Source organism: Protopterus annectens, chromosome 3.part1 (genome assembly GCF_019279795.1).
Source record: "Protopterus annectens isolate FY-2018-M chromosome 3.part1, PAN1.0, whole genome shotgun sequence".
NCBI lineage: Eukaryota > Metazoa > Chordata > Ceratodontiformes > Protopteridae > Protopterus > Protopterus annectens.
The window spans coordinates 790,205-813,038 of NC_056732.1; the positions used below are offsets into that span (position 1 = coordinate 790,205).

Sequence of the window (22,834 nt, forward strand, 5' to 3'; positions counted from 1 at the left end):
CAGCAACCTTAATGACGTAGGGAGTGCTGTACCAGCCTTACTGAGTTAGTGAGTGCTGTACCAGCCTTACTGAGTTAGGGAATGCTGCACCAACCTTACTGAGTTAGGGAGTGCTGTACCAACCTTACTGAGTTAGGGAGTGCTCCACCAACCTTACTGAGTTAGGGAGTGCTGCATCAGTGTTACTGAGTTAGAGTGCTGCACCAACATTAGTGTGTTAGGGAGTGCTGCACCAGCCTTACTGAGTTATAGAGTGCTGCACAAGCCTTAGTGAGTTAGGGAGTGCTGCACAAGCCTTAGTGAGTTAGGGAGTGCTGTACCAATCTTACTGAGTTAGAAAGTGCTGCACCAAACTTACTGAGTCAGGGAGTGCTCCGTCAACCTTACTGAGTTAAGGAGTACAGCACCAACCTTACTGAGTTAGAGAGTGCTGCACCAGTCTTACTGAGTTAGGGAGTGCAGCACTGACTTTACTGAGTTAGGGAGTGCAGCACCAACCTTACTGAGTCAGGGAGTGCTGCACCAACCCTACTGAGTTAGGGATTGCTGCACCAACCTTACTGAGTTAGGGAGTGCTACACCAACCTTACTGAGTTAGGGAGTGCTACACCAACCTTACTGAGTTAGGGAGTGCTGCACAACCTTACTAAGTTAGGGAGTGCAGCACCAGGCTTACTCATTTAGGGAATGCTGCACGAACTTTACTGAGTTAGGGAGTGCTGCGCTAACCTTACTGAGTTAGGGAGTGCTGCATCAACCTTATGGAGTTAGGGAGTGCAACACCAACCTTACTGAGTTAGGGAGTGTTGCACCAGCCTTACTGAGTTAGGGAGTGTTGCACCAGCCTTACTGAATTAGAGAGTACAGCAGCAACGTTACTGAGTTAGAGTGTTGCAGCAACCTTACATAGTTAGAAAGTGCTGTACTAAGCTTACTGAGTCAGGGAGTGCTGCACCAACCTTACTGAGTTCGGGAGTGCAGCAGCGACCTTACTGAGTTAGGGAGTGCAGCACTGACCTTACTGAGTTCAGGAGTGCAGCACCGACCTTACTGAGTTAGGGAGTGCAGCACTGACCTTACTGAGCTAGGGAATGCTGCACCAACCTTACTGAGTCAGGGAGTGCTGCACCAACTTTATGAGTCAGGGAGTGCTGCATCAACCTTACTGAGTTCGGGAGTGCAGCACCAACCTTACTGAGTTCAGGAGTGCAGCATCGACCTTACTGAGTTAGGGAGTGCAGCACTGACCTTACTGAGTTTGGGAGTGCTGTACCAGCATTACTCAGTTATGGAATGCTGCAGCAGCCTTACTGAGTTAGGGAGTGCTGCACCAACCTTACTGAGTTAGGGAGTGCTGCATCACTGTTACTGAGTTATAGAGTGTTGTACAAGCCTTAACAATGTAGGGAGTGCTGCACCAGCCTTACTCAGTTATAGAGTGCTGCACAAGCCTTAGCGAGTTAAGGAGTGCTGTACCAATCTTACTGAGTTAGAAAGTGCTGCACCAAACTTACTGAGTCAGGGAGTGCTCCGCCAACCTTACTGAGTTAAGGAGTACAGCACCAACCTTACTGAGTTAGAGAGTGCTGCACCAGCCTTCCTGAGTTAGGGAGTGCAGCACTGACTTTACTGAGTTATGGAGTGCAGCACCGACCTTAATGAATTAGAGAATGCTGCACCAACCTTACTGAGTTAGGGAGTGTTGCAACAGCCTTACTGAGTTAGGGAGTGTTGCACCAGCCTTACTGAATTAGAAACTGCAGCAGCAACCTTAATGAGTTAGATTGTTGCAGCAACCTTACTGAGTTAGAGAGTGCTTCACCAGTCTTACTGAGTTAGGGATTGCTGCACTGACCTTATTGAGTTAGGGAGTGCTGCACCAACCTTATGGAGTTAGGAAGTGCAGCACCAACCTTACAGAGTCAGGGAGTGCTGCACCAACCCTACTGAGTTAGGGATTGCTGCACCAACCTTACTGAGTTAGGGAGTGCTACACCAACCTTACTGAGTTAGGGAGTGCTGCACGACCTTACCATGTTAGGGAGTGTAGCACCAAGCTTACTGAGTTAGGGAATGCTGCACCAACTTTACTGAGTTAGGGAGTGCTGCATCAACCTTATGGAGTTAGGGAGTGCAACACCAACCTTACTGAGTTAGGGAGTGTTGCACCAGCCTTACTGAGTTAAAAAGTGCTGCACCAACCTTACTGAGTCAGGGAGTGCTCCGGCAACCTTACTGAGTTAAGGAGTACAGCACCGACCTTACTGAGTTAGAGAGTGCTGCACCAGTCTTACTGAGTTAGGGAGTGCAGCACTGACTTTACTGAGTTAGGGAGTGTTGCACGAGCCTTACTGAGTTACAGAGTGTTTCACCAGCCTTACTGAGTTAGGGAGTGTTGCACCAGCCTTACTGAATTAGAGAGTGCAGCAGCAACCTTACTGAGTTAGAGTGTTGCAGCAACCATACTGAGTTAGAGAGTGCTTCACCAGCCTCACTGAGTTAGGGATTGCTGCACCGACCTTACTGAGTTAGGGAATGCTGCACCAACCTTAATGATGTAGGGAGTGTTGCACCAGCCACAACTGAGTTAGAAAGTGCTGCACCAACCTTACTGAGTCAGGGAGTGCTCCGCTAACCTTACTGAGTTAAGGAGTACAGCACCAACCTTACTGAGTTAGAGAGTGCTGCACCAGCCTTACTGAGTTAGGGAGTGCAGCACTGACTTTACTAAGTTAAGGAGTGCTGCACCAACATTATGGGGTTAGGGAGTGCAGCACCAACCTTACTGAGTCAGGGATTGCTGCACCAGCCTTACTCAGTTAGGGAGTGCAGCACTGACTTTACTGAGTTAGGGAGTGCAGCAGCAACCTTACTGAATTAGAGAGTGTTGCACCAGCCTTACTGAATTAGAGAGTGCAGCAGCAACCTTATTTAGTTAGAGTGTTGTAGCAACATTACTGAGTAAGAGAGTGCTGCACCAGCCTTACTGAGTTAGGGATTGCTGCACCAACCTTACTGAGTTAGGGAGTGCTTCACCAACCTTATGGAGTTAAGGAGTGCTGCACCACCCTTATGGAGTTAGGGAGTGCAGCACCAACCTTACTGAGTCAGGAGTGCTGCACCAACCCTACTGAGTTAGGGATTGCTGCACCGACCTTACTGAGTTTGGGAATGCTGCAGCAACCTTAATGACGTAGGGAGTGCTGTACCAGCCTTACTGAGTTAGTGAGTGCTGTACCAGCCTTACTGAGTTAGGGAATGCTGCACCAACCTTACTGAGTTAGGGAATGCTGCACCAACCTTACTGAGTTAGGGAGTGCTGTACCAACCTTACTGAGTTAGGGAGTGCTCCACCAACCTTACTGAGTTAGGGAGTGCTGCATCAGTGTTACTGAGTTATAGAGTGCTGCACCAACATTAGTGTGTTAGGGAGTGCTGCACCAGCCTTACTGAGTTATAGAGTGCTGCACAAGCCTTAGTGAGTTAGGGAGTGCTGCACAAGCCTTAGTGAGTTAGGGAGTGCTGTACCAATCTTACTGAGTTAGAAAGTGCTGCACCAAACTTACTGAGTCAGGGAGTGCTCCGCCAACCTTACTGAGTTAAGGAGTACAGCACCAACCTTACTGAGTTAGAGAGTGCTGCACCAGTCTTACTGAGTTAGGGAGTGCAGCACTGACTTTACTGAGTTAGGGAGTGCAGCACCAACCTTACTGAGTCAGGGAGTGCTGCACCAACCCTACTGAGTTAGGGATTGCTGCACCAACCTTACTGAGTTAGGGTGCTACACCAACCTTACTGAGTTAGCGAGTGCTACACCAACCTTACTGAGTTAGGGAGTGCTGCACAACCTTACTAAGTTAGGGAGTGCAGCACCAGGCTTACTCATTTAGGGAATGCTGCACCAACTTTACTGAGTTAGGGAGTGCTGCGCTAACCTTACTGAGTTAGGGAGTGCTGCATCAACCTTATGGAGTTAGGGAGTGCAACACCAACCTTACTGAGTTAGGGAGTGTTGCACCAGCCTTACTGAGTTAGGGAGTGTTGCACCAGCCTTACTGAATTAGAGAGTACAGCAGCAACGTTACTGAGTTAGAGTGTTGCAGCAACCTTACATAGTTAGAAAGTGCTGTACTAAGCTTACTGATTTAGGGAATGCTGCACCAACCTTAACTGAGTTAAAAAGTGCTGCACCAACTTTACTGAGTCAGGGAGTGCTCCGCCAACCTTACTGAGTTAAGGAGTACAGCACCGACCTTACTGAGTTAGAGAGTGCTGCACCAGCCTTACTGAGTTAGGGAGTGCAGCACTGACTTTATGGAGTTAGGGAGTGCAGCACCAACCTTAACAATGTAGGGAGAGCTGCATCAACCTTACTGAGTTAGAGAGTGCTGCATCAGCCTTACTGAGTTAGGGAGTGCAGCACCGACTTTACTAAGTTAAGGAGTGCTGCACCAACATTATGGGGTTAGGGAGTGCAGCACCAACCTTACTGAGTCAGGGATTGCTGCACCAGCCTTACTCAGTTAGGGAGTGCAGCACTGACTTTACTGAGTTAGGGAGTGCAGCAGCAACCTTACTGAATTAGAGAGTGTTGCACCAGCCTTACTGAATTAGAGAGTGCAGCAGCAACCTTATTTAGTTAGAGTGTTGTAGCAACATTACTGAGTAAGAGAGTGCTGCACCAGCCTTACTGAGTTAGGGATTGCTGCACCAACCTTACTGAGTTAGGGAGTGCTGCACCACCCTTATGGAGTTAGGGAGTGCAGCACCAACCTTACTGAGTCAGGGAGTGCTGCACCAACCCTACTGAGTTAGGGATTGCTGCACCGACCTTACTGAGTTTGGGAATGCTGCAGCAACCTTAATGACGTAGGGAGTGCTGTACCAGCCTTACTGAGTTAGTGAGTGCTGTACCAGCCTTACTGAGTTAGGGAATGCTGCACCAACCTTACTGAGTTAGGGAGTGCTGTACCAACCTTACTGAGTTAGGGAGTGCTCCACCAACCTTACTGAGTTAGGGAGTGCTGCATCAGTGTTACTGAGTTAGAGTGCTGCACCAACATTAGTGTGTTAGGGAGTGCTGCACCAGCCTTACTGAGTTATAGAGTGCTGCACAAGCCTTAGTGAGTTAGGGAGTGCTGCACAAGCCTTAGTGAGTTAGGGAGTGCTGTACCAATCTTACTGAGTTAGAAAGTGCTGCACCAAACTTACTGAGTCAGGGAGTGCTCCGTCAACCTTACTGAGTTAAGGAGTACAGCACCAACCTTACTGAGTTAGAGAGTGCTGCACCAGTCTTACTGAGTTAGGGAGTGCAGCACTGACTTTACTGAGTTAGGGAGTGCAGCACCAACCTTACTGAGTCAGGGAGTGCTGCACCAACCCTACTGAGTTAGGGATTGCTGCACCAACCTTACTGAGTTAGGGAGTGCTACACCAACCTTACTGAGTTAGGGAGTGCTACACCAACCTTACTGAGTTAGGGAGTGCTGCACAACCTTACTAAGTTAGGGAGTGCAGCACCAGGCTTACTCATTTAGGGAATGCTGCACGAACTTTACTGAGTTAGGGAGTGCTGCGCTAACCTTACTGAGTTAGGGAGTGCTGCATCAACCTTATGGAGTTAGGGAGTGCAACACCAACCTTACTGAGTTAGGGAGTGTTGCACCAGCCTTACTGAGTTAGGGAGTGTTGCACCAGCCTTACTGAATTAGAGAGTACAGCAGCAACGTTACTGAGTTAGAGTGTTGCAGCAACCTTACATAGTTAGAAAGTGCTGTACTAAGCTTACTGATTTAGGGAATGCTGCACCAACCTTAACTGAGTTAAAAAGTGCTGCACCAACTTTACTGAGTCAGGGAGTGCTCCGCCAACCTTACTGAGTTAAGGAGTACAGCACCGACCTTACTGAGTTAGAGAGTGCTGCACCAGCCTTACTGAGTTAGGGAGTGCAGCACTGACTTTATGGAGTTAGGGAGTGCAGCACCAACCTTAACAATGTAGGGAGAGCTGCATCAACCTTACTGAGTTAGAGAGTGCTGCATCAGCCTTACTGAGTTAGGGAGTGCAGCACTGACTTTACTGAGTTAGGGAGTGTTGCACCAGCCTTACTGAGTTAGGGAGTGTTGCACTAGCCTTACTAAGTTAGAAAGTGTTGCACCAGCATTACTGAGTTAGGGACTGCTGCACCGATCTTACTGAATTAGAGAGTCCAGCGGCAACCTTCCTGAGTTAGAGTGTTGCAGCAACCATACTGAGTTATAGAGTGCTGCACCAGCCTTACTGAGTTAGGGATTGCTGCACCGCCCTTACTGAGTTAGGGAATGCTGCACCAACCTTAATGATGTAGGGAGTGCTGCACCAGCCTTAACTGAGTTAGAAAGTGCTGCACCAACCTTACTGAGTCAGGGAGTGCTCTGCTAACCTTACTGAGTTAAGGAGTACAGCACCGACCTTACTGAGTTAGAGAGTGCTGCACCAGCCTTACTGAGTTAGGGAGTGCAGCACTGACTTTACTGAGTTAGGGAGTGCTGCACCAACCTTATGGGGTTAGGGAGTGCAGCACCAACCTTACTGAGTCAGGGATTGCTGCACCAGCCTTACTCAGTTAGGGAGTGCAGCACTGACTTTACTGAGTTAGGGAGTGCAGCAGCAACCTTATTTAGTTAGAGTGTTGTAGCAACCTTACTGAGTAAGAGAGTGCTGCGCCAGCCTTACTGAGTTAGGGACTGCTGCACCAACCTTGCTGAGTTAGGGAGTGCTGCACCAACCTTATGGAGTCAGGGAGTGCTGCACCAACCTTATGGAGTTAGGGAGTGCAGCACCAACCTTTCTGAGTCAGGGAGTGCTGCACCAACCCTACTGAGTTAGGGATTGCTGCACCAGCCTTACTGAATTAGAGAGTACAGCAGCAACGTTACTGAGTTAAGAGTGTTGCAGCAACCTTACATAGTTAGAAAGTGCTGTACTAAGCTTACTGAGTTAGGAAATGCTGCACCAACCTTAACTGAGTTAAAAAGTGCTGCACCAACTTTACTGAGTCAGGGAGTGCTCCGCCAACCTTACTGAGTTAAGGAGTACAGCACCGATACTACTGAGTTAGAGAGTGCTGCACCAGCCTTACTGTGTTAGGGAGTGCAGCACCTACTTTACTGAGTTAGGGAGTGCAGCACCTACTTTACTGAGTTAGGGAGTGCTGCACCAACCTTATGGGGTTAGGGAGTGCAGCACCAGCCTTACTGAGTCAGGGATTGCTGCACCAGCCTTACTCAGTTAGGGAGTGCAGCACTGACTTTACTGAGTTAGGGAGTGCAGCAGCAACCTTATTTAGTTAGAGTGTTGTAGCAACCTTACTGAGTAAGAGAGTGCTGCACCAGCCTTACTGAGTTAGGGATTGCTGCACCAACCTTACTGAGTTAGGGAGTGCTTCACCAACCTTATGGAGTTAAGGAGTGCTGCACCAACCTTATGGAGTTAGGGAGTGCAGCACCAACCTTACTGAGTCAGGGAGTGCTGCACCAACCCTACTGAGTTAGGGATTGCTTCACCAACCTTACTAAGTTAGGGAATGCTACACCAACTTTAATGAGTTAGGGAGTGCTGTACCAACCTTACTGAGTTAGGGAGTGCTACACCAACCTTACTGAGTTAGGGAGTGCTGCAACAACCATACTGAGTTAGGGAGTGCAGCACCAGGCTTACTGAGTTAGGGAATGCTGCACCACCTTTACTGAGTTAGGGAGTGCTGCACTAACCTTACTGGGTTAGGGAGTGCTGCATCAACCTTATGGAGTTAGGGAGTGCAACACCAACCTTACTGAGTTAGGGAATTTTGCACCAGCCTTACTGAGTTAGGGAGTGTTGCACCAGCCTTACAGAATTAGAGAGTGCAGCAGCAACCTTACTGAGTTAGAGTGTTGCAGCAACCTTACTGAGTTAGAAAATGCTGCACTAACCTTACTGAGTTAGGGGATGCTGCACCAACCTTACTGAGATAGGGAGTGCTGTACCAGCCTTACTGAGTTAGGGAATGCTGCACCAACCTTACTGAGTTAGGGAGTGCTGTACCAGCCTTACTGAGTTAGGGAGTGCTGCACCAGCCTTACTGAGTTAGGGAATGCTGCACCAACCTTACTGAGTTAGGGAGTGCTGTACCAGCCTTACTGAGTTAGGGAGTGCAGTACCAACCTTACTGAGTTAGGAAGTGCTGCATCAGTGTTACTGAGTTAGGGAGTGCTGCATCAGTGTTACTGAGTTATAGAGTGCTGCACCAGCCTTAATGATGTAGGGAGTGCTGCACCAGCCTTAACTGAGTTAGAAAGTGCTGCACCAACCTTACTGAGTCAGGGAGTGCTCCGCCAGCCTTACTGAGTTTAGGAGCACAGCATCGACCTTACTGAGTTAGAGAGTGCTGCACCAGCCTTACTAAGTTAGAGAATGCAGCACCAACCTTACTGTGTTAGGGAGTGCTACAACAACCTTATGGAGTTAGGGAGTGTTGCACCAGCCTTACTGAGTTAGGGAGTGTTGCACCAGCCTTACAGAAATACAGAGTGCAGCAGCAACCTTACTGAGTTAGAGTGTTGCAGCAACCATACTGAGTTAGAGAGTGCTGCACCAGCCATACTGAGGTAGGTATTGCTGCACCAACCTTATGGAGTTAGGGAGTGCAGCACCAACCTTACTGAGTCCGGGATTGCTGCACCAACCTTACTGAGTTAGGGAGTGCTACACCAACCTTACTGAGTTAGGGAGTGCTGCCCCAACCTTACAAAGTTACGGAGTGCAGCACCAGGCTTACTGAGTTAGGGAATGTTGCACCAACCTTACCGAATTAGGGAGTGCTGCACCAACCTTATGGAGTTAGGGAGTGCTGCACCAACCTTATGGAGTTAGGGAGTGCTGCACCAACCTTACTGAGTTAGGGAGTGCAGCATCAAGCTTACTGAGTTAGGGAATGCTCCACCAACCTTACTGAGTTAGGGAGTGCTGCATCAACCTTATGGAGTTAGGGAGTGCAACACCAACATTACTGAGTTAGGGTGTGTTGCACCCACCATACTGAGTTAGAGAGTGCTGCATCAACCTTATGGAGTTAGGGAGTGCAGCACCAACCTTACTGTGTTAGGGAGTGTTGCACCACCCTTACTGTGTTAGGGAGTGCTGCACTGACCTTACTGAGTTAGGGAGTGTAGCACTAACCTTACTGTGTAGGGAGTGCTGCACCAGCCTTACTGTGTTAGGGAATGCTGCACCAACCTTACTGAGTTAGGGAGTGTTGCATCAGCCCTACTGAGTTAGGGAGTGCAGCTCTAACATTACTGCGTTAGGGAGTGCTGCACCAACCTTACTGAGTTAGGGACTCCAGCACCAGTTTTACTGTGTTAGGGAGAGCTGCACCAACCTTACTCAGTTAGGGAGTGCTGCACCAGCCCTACTGAGTTAGGGAGTGCTGCCCCAACCTTACTGAGTTAGGGATTGAAGCACCAACCTTACTGAGTTAGGGACTGTTGCACCAGCCTTACTGAGTTAGGGAGTGCAGCAGCAGCCTTATTGAGTTAAGGAGTGTTGCACCAGCCTTAATGAATTAGAGAGTGCAGCAGCAACCTTACTGAGTTAGAGTGTTGCAACAACCTTACTGAGTTAGCGATTGCTGCACTGACCTTACGGAGTTAGGGAGTGCTGCACCGACCTTATGGAGTTAGGGAATGCTGCTCCAACCTTACTGAGCGAGGGAGTGCTGCACCAGCCTTACTGAGTTAGGGATTGCTGCACCAACCTTACTGAGTTAGGGAGTGCTGCACCAACCTTATGGAGTTAGGAAGTGCTGCACCAACCTTACTGAGTTAGGGAGTGCAGCATCAGGCTTACTGAGTTAGGGAATGCTGCACCAACCTTACTGAGTTAGGGATTGCTGCACCAACCTTACTGAGTTAGGGAGTGTAGCACCAGGCTTACTGAGTTAGGGAATGCTGCACCAACCTTACTGAGTTAGGGAGTGCTGCACCAGCCGTACTGAGTTAGGGAGTGCTGCACCAGCCCTACTGAGTTAGAGAATGCTGCACCAGCCCTAATGAGTTAGGGAGTGCTGCACCAGTGTTACTGAATTAGGGAGTGCAGCACCAACCTTTCTGAGTTAGGGACTGTTGCACCAGCCTTACTAAGTTAGGGAGTGCTGCAACAGCCTTACTGAGTTAGGGAGTGCTGCACCACCCCTACTGAGTTAGGGAGTGCTGCACCAGCCCTACTGAGTTAGGGAGTGCTGCACCACCCCTACTGAGTTAGGGAGTGCTGCACCACCCCTACTGAGTTAGGGAGTGCTGAACCAGCCTTACTGAGTTAGGGAGTGTTGCACCAACCTTAGTGAATTAGAGAGTGCAGCAGCAACCTTACTGAGTTTGAGTGTTGCAGCAACCATACTGAGTTAGAGAGTGCTTCACCAGCCTCACTGAGTTAGGAATTGCTGCACCGACCTTACTGAGTTAGGGAGTGCTGCACCAACCTTACTGAGTTAGGGAGTGCAGTGCCAACCTTACTGAGTTAGGGAATGCTGCACCAACCTTACTGAGTTAGGGAGTGCAGTGCCAACCTTACTGAGTTAGGGAGTGCTGCACCAGCAAGTGTAAAGACAAGTTTATCTGTGATACCTCCCGCATCATGTACTGGAGGTAGAAATACTGTACAGGGCAACAGGATTCTAAACATTATTCTTCTCCATGACACTCTGAACCAAACCTTGACTACCTGACACACTGGCCCGGACCAAAATAACCATCCCAGAAAACTTCCAGTTAACTAAATATAACTGCCTCTCAAGTGCTACAACCTTAAGGTTGGCATATTTTGTTTAGAGAGGTATGGGAGTTAAAAAACACACAATGGATGTTGGCATAACTTATTGTGTGATAGTTTTCAGTGATATCCCCCCCCCCCCTTTCATTTCACTGGCTTTCGACAATCAGAATTTGTTTCATGATGCAGCAGGACTAACAAGTGATTCTATAACGACACAGTGTTACATATGCATGCAATGGTTAAAAATCATCGGTGTATTTATTTAGTTTTCTCAATTTTTGAGAGCCTTTTTATGAGAATTCATCCTTTTTTTGTTTCCTCCCAGACTAAATCCATAAACATTCTAAAGAAACCAATGTTTTATTCCAGTTAACACAACAAATAAATAAAACACCTGTCATAATACACCCGAACTGCACTGCATGCATCTCTCAGAATAACTGTACTTTGAAGCTAAATCATCTGTCCCGTAACAACAGTAGTTTACTGCATCCATGTTTGCACTTCACCTCCCAAACAATGCAATCAGCAGCGAAGAAATATTCCTCAGGAAAAAGAAGTGCCCATACAGTATGCATTTCCATGTACTCCTAGTGCAGTTCATTACTATACAGCACAAATAAGAAAGAAAAACAGAAACATTTAAGGATTGAAATGCTTCGCATACCACACCAGTATGATATTAAACACATATTTTTGCAACTAAAGAACAGTGAGGTATCCTCCTGTCTCTTCCTCTCACAAATTTTCAGGACTGGTGAAATATACTGAAGAAATGTGAGTCAGAACTCGTGGCTTACCTGAGTTTGACAGATTGCAGTGTGGTTGCCATGGAGTGGTGACTGGCGGTCCTTTTCTTTACTATAACGACTGCTCTGTTTGCTGCGCTGCAGCTGCTGCCTGAGTTTTGCGATCTGCTAAAAATGAAATACAAAGTCATAAGCATAGCGACCAGCTAATCTACTGGCTTAATAATGAGCAATTTTAAAATAACCTTTGTGCAGTGCAAACAGTAAAAACATTTAACAACATTATAAGATAACAACTGACATAGCATGCATAATTAAAACTACAACTCTTTCAAGACTTAACTACAAAAGTTGCTTGAGTCGCATCCCAGAACAATAATTGGACATAGTGCACAATTATGCAGACACAGAAAACAACCTCTCAAGAAATTATTTTTGAGGTAAGATATCAAGAGACTTGTAGGCATTGCTAGAAGAAAATTAGAAATACCTTAATTTATTTATAAGTACCCTGCAGAGTAGTAGTTATAAGCAACTATGATTTTTACAAGCAGTATGACATCCCACAAGTGAAAATGACATATTTTAGTTTAATAGTTTATCTTGCTGTTAGTGTGATAAATGCAATGGATTACCCTGTAGAAATTGTTACATTTATTGTAAGCACTGATGTTTTAATTAATTTATAAGCATAATAAAAGATGCATTTTGAAAAAAATGGAAATATATTGTGTAATTGTACACTTATTCAAAACAATCCTACTTCTATGACAGATACTTTTCTAGAATAGATATTGACCTAGTAAGTTGACTAAGGTTAAATATCATGTTTGATGCAAACAGTACAAAAATACGTGCCACACACTAATATTTCATTTATGAACAAAAAACAGACCATGTGCCAACAGGAAACCATGGATTAGAAACACACAAAGGTAGTGTGAGTGAATAGGAAAAAGGCATGTACTAAGGCAAAAGTTAGGCACAAAAATTATGGAAGCAGTTGGAGAAGGTGTTAAAGAAATAAACAGTAACAGCTGGTGGAAGTCGCAGTTCATCTGACAAATAGTTTAGTTTTTACTTCCTGTGTCATGAGAGCTACACCATCGTACTATTACACCTCATATAGTAACCTCTGGGTCATGGCTTGCCCACAAGACATTTAATTTTTTTCATTGAATTATGTTGTCAAGGAACTGTTTGTCCACAAGTGTATGAAGATGATCTGTATGGGCTGAGACCTTAAACAGAGACAATAGCATTCAAGCGCACCACAGTGATGAAAGCCAAAAAACACATTTTTGGCTTAATCCAGCACAATTTGAAAAGAAAAACAAATCTTATTTCAGAAGTGTTCATTGTAGAAGGTTAATTATAAGTTGCATTAACAGTACCGATGATAACATTCACGTTATAAATATAGAATCACATACTAAAGTGCAATGCATTTTGGCATTCGGTTTATTTATGCTTTTTTATTTTAGGAACAGTCAGTAGAGGTTGAAATAATATGACAGAAAATTTATTACGCAGCAGGTTTGACTTTTTCAGGTTTAGCACTGAAAAGCATTGTTTCTAGCCTAGCACAAAGCAGGCTAAGAGGGATGATTCAGAGAGCCTCTTCAGTCATAAATCACAAATGACTAATCTGCAATTACTGCATAAAATAGGGATATAACAAATAAAGCAGTCTAAAAGTATAACACATTTTATTCAACAGAAAGAGCTAAAAAAGCACAGATTAGTTGAATGTTTTATAATGTGTATTTTAGACACAATAAGTTTCACTATAAATGCTATTCAACATAAAATGCCTTTCCATTGTTGCTATGCAAGCAATTTTAAGCAACGTCACTTATATCACACATTGATTAAAACAAAAATCTGTATTTTTGAGACAGAAAGTGAGAGAGAAACAAAAAGGAGAACACAGACATATTTTATTCTTTTATAGCTGTGCGGACCATCTAACCAAAAAAAAAAAAACTAAAAAAAAAAAAAACAAATACTAATATCCATTACATGGATAACATACATGCCATCTCTAAACTTCTTGTTTGTTGATGCTGTGTTAAATATAACATTATTTTCACAGGTTGTTCTAGGCTTTTGTAGCTTTCAGTGTAAACAACAAGGCAGGGGTACACCTGCATATGTCTTAGGGTTAATTAAGTTAAAAAGGATACATGTTAACACTATGACAGCAGAAGACATGAACAGCAAAGCATTGTTTTTTTTCTTTTTTTTTTTTTTTTTTGGAACACACCAGTAAAATTCCAGGATTTAAACTACCAGAACACTAATAAACATTTAGGATTTCATGGAATTTGGCTTTTTTGGACCAGATCTCATGACCAGCAAGACAAACTTTTCATTTACTAATTATGCTGCTACTTTGGTTTATTTGGTATTTCCATTTTGAATTTGTTTTTATATACATAAATTCAATAAACATTTATATAGCACTATAACAATGCTTCATTACATTAGAACCAGAACATTGTCTAAAATTGCCCCTGACCCTAAATGGCACTCCTTCTGAAAATCTGGCCCTTCCCTAGAAAATGAACAGCCATTTATAAAAGCCAGACTGATTTCTGCACTTTACTGTTGCCCAAACCCTCCAAAAATTAAAATAAATATAAAATTTGCCTATATATGCACACCCACGTTTTGGTCTTTTTTCTGACTTCTTCTGTACAGCCTAAGTAGATTGTTTGGCTATACTTTAGAAACACAGAGATTAAAATGTTCATGGACAAAAGGCTGGCTTGATGTTAAGTTCAGTGTTGCTAAAATATAGTCAAACTATCCATTTATGCTACACTAAGGAGATCAGAAAAAGAACAAAAAGACATGCAGTAGGTGGACTGGCCACTCAAAAATTGGCCATAGGTGTGAGTGTGTGTGCGAGTGTGTGGTATGAAGAATAACCACAGCAGGGCTAACCAGCTAGCAGTGTGAACCCTGGCTCTAGATGATTGTCACTGTTGAGGTGACACTATGATCCCATGTGCAAAAATGGAAAAAGGAGTTGTGGACGGATGGATGGAGGTCAGCTAGTCGGAGTTTGCATTATTGGTCTTAGTGTACTCATAAGGATTTAAAAAATCAAAAGTCACATGCATTCAGAAGCTATGCAGCTGAAACACTATGTCCTTAAGGGGTCATTTCAATATATAGCAAAACAACAAAAAGTCACTGGAACTACAAAATGCTCACTGCATACATGTTTATTAACAAAGAAATAAATAAAAATTGAAGCAAAAGCTAGTTCAAAAACGTTCATCCATTCAGGCTTCTTCAGGCATACTGAATGAATCTGCAAACAAGCATTTATATTATTATCATAGCTAAGCATCTGTCAACACCTTTACACAAACATAAAAAGGAAAAGGGCTTTAATCATGTTTTTAAGTTTTCTATACTAAAGGTTTTAACTGACACAATACATAGTGGCAATATCAAAGAATGTACAGAAATGGAAGAGTGTTACTGGGTACTACACCTAGAGGCACATATAGCACCGGGTTTGAAGGGAAGTGTTTCTTTAAAACACACGCTTAGAGAGTTTCAGAAACGAGTGTAATTAATTAAGATGATCATGTGACTATGATAATAATATAAATGCTTGTTTGTGAATTCATTCAATATGCCTGTAGAAATCTGACTGGGCGAAAGTTTTTGAACTAGAGTTTTCTTCAACTTTTATTTATCTGTTTGTTAATAAACATGTATGCAGTGAGCAGTTTGTGGTTTCAGTAACTTTTTGTTGTTTTGCCATTTTTAAAGTGGAGTTCACTGGACCTGGCTTAAATTACTGGCTGTTATTTTGTGGTTATTTCAGTATATCCCATGGACCTCCACTATTGGAGCTTAAGATATTACACAGTGAAGACTCTAGTTTGTCTGTGTCTTTCTTGTAGTTTTTACTGAATGGTTTACCTATTTAAGAGGGGACAATAACCACTGTGAAGAAATTTTTTAATTAAGGATGGCTTAGAGGTAGGTTGCCCTGTTGGTAATAGAAAGCCATTTATCTTGGTTTAATAGTTCACAATGGTGTTTATTTACATCTACTAGGAGAGCAAACTAATATTTTATTTCAGGTAAGTTGTAGTTTATGAATAGTTTGGAGTGAGTTCAAACAGAGAAGAAACAAACCATACTGAAGTTTTTGGGAGATGTTTTTTGGCTATGGCAGACCTTGCAGCAGGGGATAGTAGGTGGGAGATATGGTAGTATAATTTATTTAAGGACCTAAGTACTTAGTGTTTCTGTATGAAGGGAGAAGTTGAATGAGGAAGCTAGAGTGAGGCCTACTTACTTCTGTTCAGTAACATTAAGACTCCAGTTTCCACTATTATCTGATTTCATATGCAACTAACCTACACCGCTGCCAGCAATGATATCAAATGTCTTTTTAATTTACTGTAGTTTCCATGTTCCTCACATTAAATAAATTGATTTAGTTTTCCTAAAGTGCATTACCTTAAATGCAGCAATTTTAAATACCAATTTACTGTTACTGTTACAGTTTACTGTTACTGGTCCAGTCATTTTAGGCACATACTTCTGACCTATTGAAATATCAAGACTCATATAAATATAATACCAAGGCCTGAAATGCTGACAAAAAAGAATAAAAGAATGAAAACACTGGAGAACAGTGAATGTCATATATTACTTCTTATTTATTTATTTTTTTGCAGGGGGAAGCAACACTGTAACCCCCTCCCAATATAAGGGAATGCTCTACTCCCCCCAAAAGTTATAAATACCAACTCCAAGATCACCACACCTCATAGAAAAGGGAATATTTTGAGAAACAGCAGTTTCAGACTTGGTATATGTAAATTTGCATTTTTGGTCATTCAGTCTTGGCATTCTGGGACTTATAAGTCTCAGCATTTCAAATACTTATCACTTCTGACATTTAATAACTGATACAGAATCATTCAAATCAACCAAGCACCACACTCCCATGGACATAAGAAGCATGTTAGATTACCCCAATTCCAGTGTGGAATCTTGACTAATATGAAATGTACAAATATACATTGGATAAGACATCACTCCTACCACACGTTATTTACACTCATTATCCTATGGGTGCAGTTCACTGACTGCTAAATGTTGTGTACTCACACAGGGGCACAGACGTCGATGTTCTGTGTCCTGATGTTACTGCAGTCCATTTGAATCAGTGCTGAATTTCAAGCATTCATGCTTAGGTATTGCAGCAGTCCTTTACAGTGAGTACTGTACCCAAGCAGGGTGGCGGTGCTGTATACCCTTCTCAGTTTCTAGGCACGCATGTCATGTGTACTGTACCCAGCATACTACTGCCACGAGTAAGCTCACTGTGGCATACATGTCTGTGGCGCAATCAGAAGGCTCTAACAAACGGACTGCTCTCCGAGTCTTGCAGTACGCTGAGTGCGACACCCTGTGTCCTATATCATATACCCAGTGTAGGGGTATTTACAGGTCTGCCTGCCAATGTTTTGTCACTGTCGTTCTGAATGGGTAATCTATGCATATACTTAAGGACTTCTGCTCTACATTTTAAAGTAGGAAATGTTACTGTTTTACTCTGTCAAGTTGGTTACACTTGGTAACTATTTGTGCTACATTCTTAATAGCATATCAGTCATGCAGGAAACCCTGGTTGTTAACTTTAGGCTGGTTTCTGCTCATACACTCAGAATCTGTGCAGTTTTTATCTCCTATTTCCAAACTGAATGATGGTTCTTACATTACACAGTAACATTATGTTAAGTACTTGCAGAGTCATTAAAACATCAGACTCTCCTTTGATCCATCTGAAAGATTATTAGTCCATGGGGTTTTGAGAATGAATTTTAAATATCAGCAAGTACACCAGTTATATCTTTAAGCTCTTACAATCTCAGCATATATAAGCACTTCCCACATGGATTTACAACATAGCCTGCAAAGACTTTTGACATCTCTACTAAGCATGCCCGCACACTTAACTGATGTTTCCTGTTCAGCTGCAGGATTAAATGTATACAGGGTCAGCTTTGGCCTTGCAAGAAAAAACACCCTCAGGCTAAAAATTTCTGATTATCAGAATGTCATACAGTTATTTACATGTTCATTAAATGCTGCTATTTCTCCATAAGTACAGAGCTTTTAAGTACAAATGATTACAGCTCTCTGCTTTTGGAACAAATATCTTGGCTGCATTACCTTACTTACTGAACTAGGTTTTTTTCCTCATGTATTTTCTTCTTCATGTTATGACCATCCTTACGTTGAACATTCGGATTCAGATGTCAACACTGACCTCGACTGATTTGCTTTAATAAACTAGCTTCAAGCTCACTTACAGATTCTATATTCTACACCAGCTAATCCCTTAACTAAAAATAGGTTCATAGGTTCATACTAGGCTATCTGCCCTAGGGCATTTATAAGCCTAGCCAGAGTGTGTTTGGCTTTTGCCACCCATTTTAAATTTATTTTGCTATGCCCTTTTCCGAGGTTAGTATACTGTGCCTCTGTCTGACAGTGACACAGAAGTGATACCCGGGGTAAACCTACGATCTCCCATCCACTCATCAAGATTCCTCTTGAAGATAGTCAATGAGGGACTCTGCCTAACCTGGACTGGGATTTTATTCCAGAGTGAAGGGAGCCTCTGGGTTATGAATCTGTCCCTCCAGCATGTCCTATTTATTTCAGTGCTGAGGTTCAAGTCTCTCGAGCGCATAGCTCGATGGGATTTGGATTTTCTGAGGTGCAGCATGTCCATTAATTCCGGGTTGGACATGGCTATCCACCAGGCACAGATCACCTCTGAGCAGGCGATATGTCACTGAGTAGAGCTGGAGTTTCTTTAACCGGGCAGCATATGGCATCTGTTTGAGCCCTTTGATCCTCTTGGTGAGGTATTTTTGGGGTCTTTCCAGTTGCTGCAGGTGTCTGGTAAGGTACATCCCAAAAGGGGCATTGTACTCAATTATGGACCTGATGAGGGATGAGTAAAGAGGCACGATGACCTCCCCTGATCTAGATGTGAATCCCTTCATGATTAGGTGGGCTATATAAAATGTTTTTCTAACCACTTTGGCCACGTGGTTGTCAAATGAGAGATTGCTATCAACTTGGGTCCCCAGGTCCTTAATTACTTCTTCTATACTTAATGGATTACCACCTATGTGGTAATTTGTGGGCACTTTGTTTTTGCCAAAGGGGATGACTATACACTTTTTGGCGTTTAGCTCGAGGCCATGGCTCTGGCACCAGTTGTCTGTTTCTATGAGGCCCTTTTGGAGGATGCTTGTGTCGGCTGGAGAGTCGATTATGGCACCCAGTTTGCAGTCATCTGCGAACTTGGTCAGCCACAGTCCTTCCATGTTGGCCTGTACCTCCGAGAAATATATACCGAACAAGAGAGGTCCCAGGACTGAGCCTTGTGGGACGCCACTTGTAACTGGTTTGGAGTCTGACATGGCTCCAGCAATTCTAACCATGTGGGTTCTGTCCTTGAGCCAGTTTGCAACCCATCTAGCGACATAGGGGTTTATATTTAAGCTGGTGATATTATCTATAATACCCGAGTGGGGTATTGTATCAAAGGCTTTTGCGAGGTCCAGGTAGGCAGTGTGGACCACCTTCTCCTTGTCAATGGCCTTGGTGACTGTTTCAAAGAAATCGACCAGGTTTAAGAGGCAGGATCTGCCCTTAACAAAGCTGTCATCATAATTCAGTATTAGGCTAACAACCATAAAGGGAATTTTAAAGCATAACTATGCTATCCAATAACATTAGCTAGGTTGTGGTCCCATAGATTTTGTATGTGTGTGTGTGTGTGTGTGTGTGTGGGGGGGTATATGACTAAGGCATGAGAGGTCAAGCATTAAGTTTTTCCTCTCTTATAAAGGCATAGGTGCCAGACCAGGGGTATATTTACGGTTCCCCATCCACTGATCCAAGTTTTGATTGAATGACAGCAGGGAAGATCTCTGCTTTACATGGATGTGAAGCCTGGTCCATAGAAGAGGCAGCCCCTGAGACAGATACCTGTCTCTACAGCATGTCTTTGTTATATTGCAGACAAGGTTTAGTCCCCTGGGTCAGGTGCTTCTGCTCCTATTTGTTTTGTGGACTTGCAACAGTTCCATTAATGACAGATCAGAAAATTCTTTGCAAAAGGTGATCCAAATAGGACTTGTTTTCTAAACCATGTATTCTTTTTGTGAGGAGCCTCTGAGGATGTCCAGTTGTTACACATGCCTGGGGCTCTGTAATAAATGATTGGTCTTATGAGGGAAGTGTACAGTAGAACCATGACATTTTTGGACCTAAATAGCATACCCTTGCTTATAAGTTGTGCAACACTGAATGATTTCCTCATATGAAAATCAAAGGTCAAGATGCTGTCTACAGATGTTCCCAAATTCCTGACCACTGGGTCTACTCTCAGAGATGTATCATCAGTGCAGTAATTTGCAGGGGTGACTGTCTTTCCATAAGCTACTTTTATTCACTTGTCGTTGTGCCTTAGACCATGACTTTGGCACCAGTTATTATTCTGTCTCATGCCTTCTTAAAGCATATTTGAGTTTGGAGGGATTCAATGACTGCACCTGACTTGTATACATCTGTGAACTTGTACAGCCTGCTGCCTTTGATATTAGCTGTGACTTCAGAGACGTAGATGCCAAACAGGAGCTACCCCAGCATTAAGCCTTGAGGCACTCCACTAGTGACTGTTTTTTTTTGTGGATGTAGACTCTCCTATTCTATCTTCTTGGGTCCTGTCTGTGAGCCAGCTGGTTATCCAGCAGGTGACATAGGGGTTAATACCTAATTTAGCCATCTAGTCTACAATGCCTGAATGGGGTATTGTATCAAATACCTTGGACAGTTCGAGGTAGGTAGTATGCACATTTTGTTCTCACCCACTGCAAAGAAGTTCACAAGGTTGAGTAGGTATGACCTGCCCTTGATGAACTCAGATTGAGTTAGATTCAATGTTTGATGGTTTCTTTTGTCTTCATGTACATATTCAAGATTATTCTTGCCATAGATTTACATACTAATTCAGCTTATGGATTGATAGTTCCCTGGGCCTGTGGATGGTTCACCCTTGTGCAGCAGGATTACTGTTGCCGTTCTCCATTCATTCAGCACAAAGCCTGTTTGGAGGCAGGGGTTAAATAGTTATTCTTATAGGCCCAATAGTTCATGTTTCATGCTATTAAGGAGGTGTACTTAGATGTTACTGGTGCCTAATGATGCAGTGGTATTGGCCATGGAGTGTGCCTTAAAGACCTGTTCGCTAGTGGTAATTGGGGGAGTTATGGTTGTGGGCATTTCCTGAGGAGTATCTGGCAGAGGGGATAAAATTAGAACTAAGTTTGTCAGACAGTATATTTGATGTATTTTCTGGCTTAGAAAAGGTGGAACCTTTTACAAGTAATTTGGTGCATTGCCGTGTATTGCCTTCGAAATAGTGGACATAGCTGAAGAAAACTTTGTGATTGTCCTTGTCCTGGGAGGCTGTTTTTCCTCATATTTGGCTTTGGTAGACTTGATTAGCCCCCTGAATTACTGGTTAAGATTGATGAGGGCGTTATCTTACTGGGCGTTGTTCCATCTAATTTTGCCATAATTTTCTTCCTTTTGTTAGACACCCCTATAGATTTTGGGATTCCACCCGAGTGGCTTGTTTTTTGCATTCATCCTGCACTTGTTCAGGTAAGTACAGCTGTCTCTCTGCAAACATTAATATGATTACACAAGGTTTCTGTGAGTGATTTTGTATGGGCAGCAGTACTCTTAGGGTTTGGGGGGGTTGCTTGAAATTTTGCTAGGGTGTCACTAAATAGAAAGAAGGATGACTTAGAATAATTCCTGAAAGTTCCAGGCTTAGCAGGAGTCCTGAGTTTTATTTTTATTTCAAAGAAGACAGCTTTATGGTGCATCTTGACCAGTGAGCATATTACACTAGGGAGGGTGCAACATTCTCCCATGTTTGTGAGGACCAGGTCAAGGAAGTTTGCATACCTAGTGGGAGTATGGGTTAGCTGGCTAAGGGTGTTACTGTTTACAAAGTCCATGAAACTCTCATCTTGCGTATGAGTGGTACAATTCCCAGTTTATAGTGGCAGTAGTTAAAGTTGTCCATGAATATGGCATTGGATTGAATGGATAGTGTCTCAAGTAATTTAAAGTATTTTTATAGGGATTTCATGGGTCATGGAGAGGGACCTATAGCTTGCAAGGATATGGTATGAGACTTTGCCTATGGTGATTTGGATATGGAGAAGCTGAAGTGCATCTTCCTGACTGACCGCCATCTTTTGTACCTTCCTGTATATTAGATGGTTTAAATGTGTGGAAGGCAGTATAGCTGTGCACTGCTACAGTGCAGGTTTGACCCATGTGCCAGGAACTGCACAAATGAATACATTCTTCAGGGAAAGCAGACCTTGCAACAGGTGGAGTTTCCTGACTAGACTGCTAGCATTAAGCAGTAACACCTTTAGATTTTCTTGGGTTGGTTTTGTTATGTTGGAAGATTTATCAAGTTGCCAATGCCCTGCAAAAAGGCACTTGGGGGGGGGGGGGCAAGAGTTTAGTCAATATATTCTTGTTTTGGTATTAATCTTGGTGGCTTTGGAATTGCACGCCCCTCCTGCAAATTTGTGTTTCAACACTCCTCCTGGGTCTATCTCATTTGCTCACTCAACCAAGTACAGTGAGATCATATTTTGACTTCAGACACTCCTACCAGTCCCATCTGTTCAGCTGTATCCCAGCTCTATCCCAGTCTAGTGTCACTAGCTCATTCTACCTAATAAAGAGAGAACATTTGAGAAGGGCAAGCCACTTAGGCCCTTAACCTTGAATTATCTTCTGTTTCTCCTTTCTCCCTTTCCACTTTACAAAAAAAAAATCTAAGCTTGTTTCCTGCCTTTCCTGTAACTAGTCTAGTCCAGATACACATTTGCTGTATCCAGGACTGTCTGTAAGCTTTTGAGCCCCCCAAGCCTTGTGTTGGATGGAAGCCTTCTAGCTTATCAGTGGTACGCACTAGGTAGCCTATCTACCACAAGAGTGGTTTCTGGCCCAGAAATTGTAGTTTATTGGCCGTTTGGGCAGTTTTTCCATCTCTTTCAAATTTCTGGTTTAAAAGCCTGTGTTTGTGCTTGTTACCCAGCTTTCCTGTAACTAGTCTAATCCAGAAACAGAATTGCTGTATCCAGGACTGCTTGTAAGCTTCTGAGCCCCCCCAAGCCTTTCTGTGTTGGAGGGAA

The 22,834-nt window shown here is 43.6% G+C and overlaps 1 protein-coding gene across 7 annotated transcripts in view; it reads right to left on the bottom strand.

Moving 5' to 3' along the window:
• Nucleotides 1-22,834, bottom strand: part of GLCCI1 (glucocorticoid induced 1) — a 1,677,723-nt gene that overhangs the window by 425,563 nt on the left and 1,229,326 nt on the right. For 4 of the 7 annotated variants that reach the window (XM_044066483.1, XM_044066481.1, XM_044066482.1 and 1 more), the window contains one exon: nucleotides 11,592-11,708. In XM_044066483.1, the coding sequence (XP_043922418.1) occupies nucleotides 11,592-11,708 (117 nt within the window). The remainder of the gene's footprint in view (nucleotides 1-11,591; nucleotides 11,709-22,834) is intronic. The other 3 variants (XM_044066485.1, XM_044066484.1, XM_044066479.1) reach the window with 1 other exon arrangement.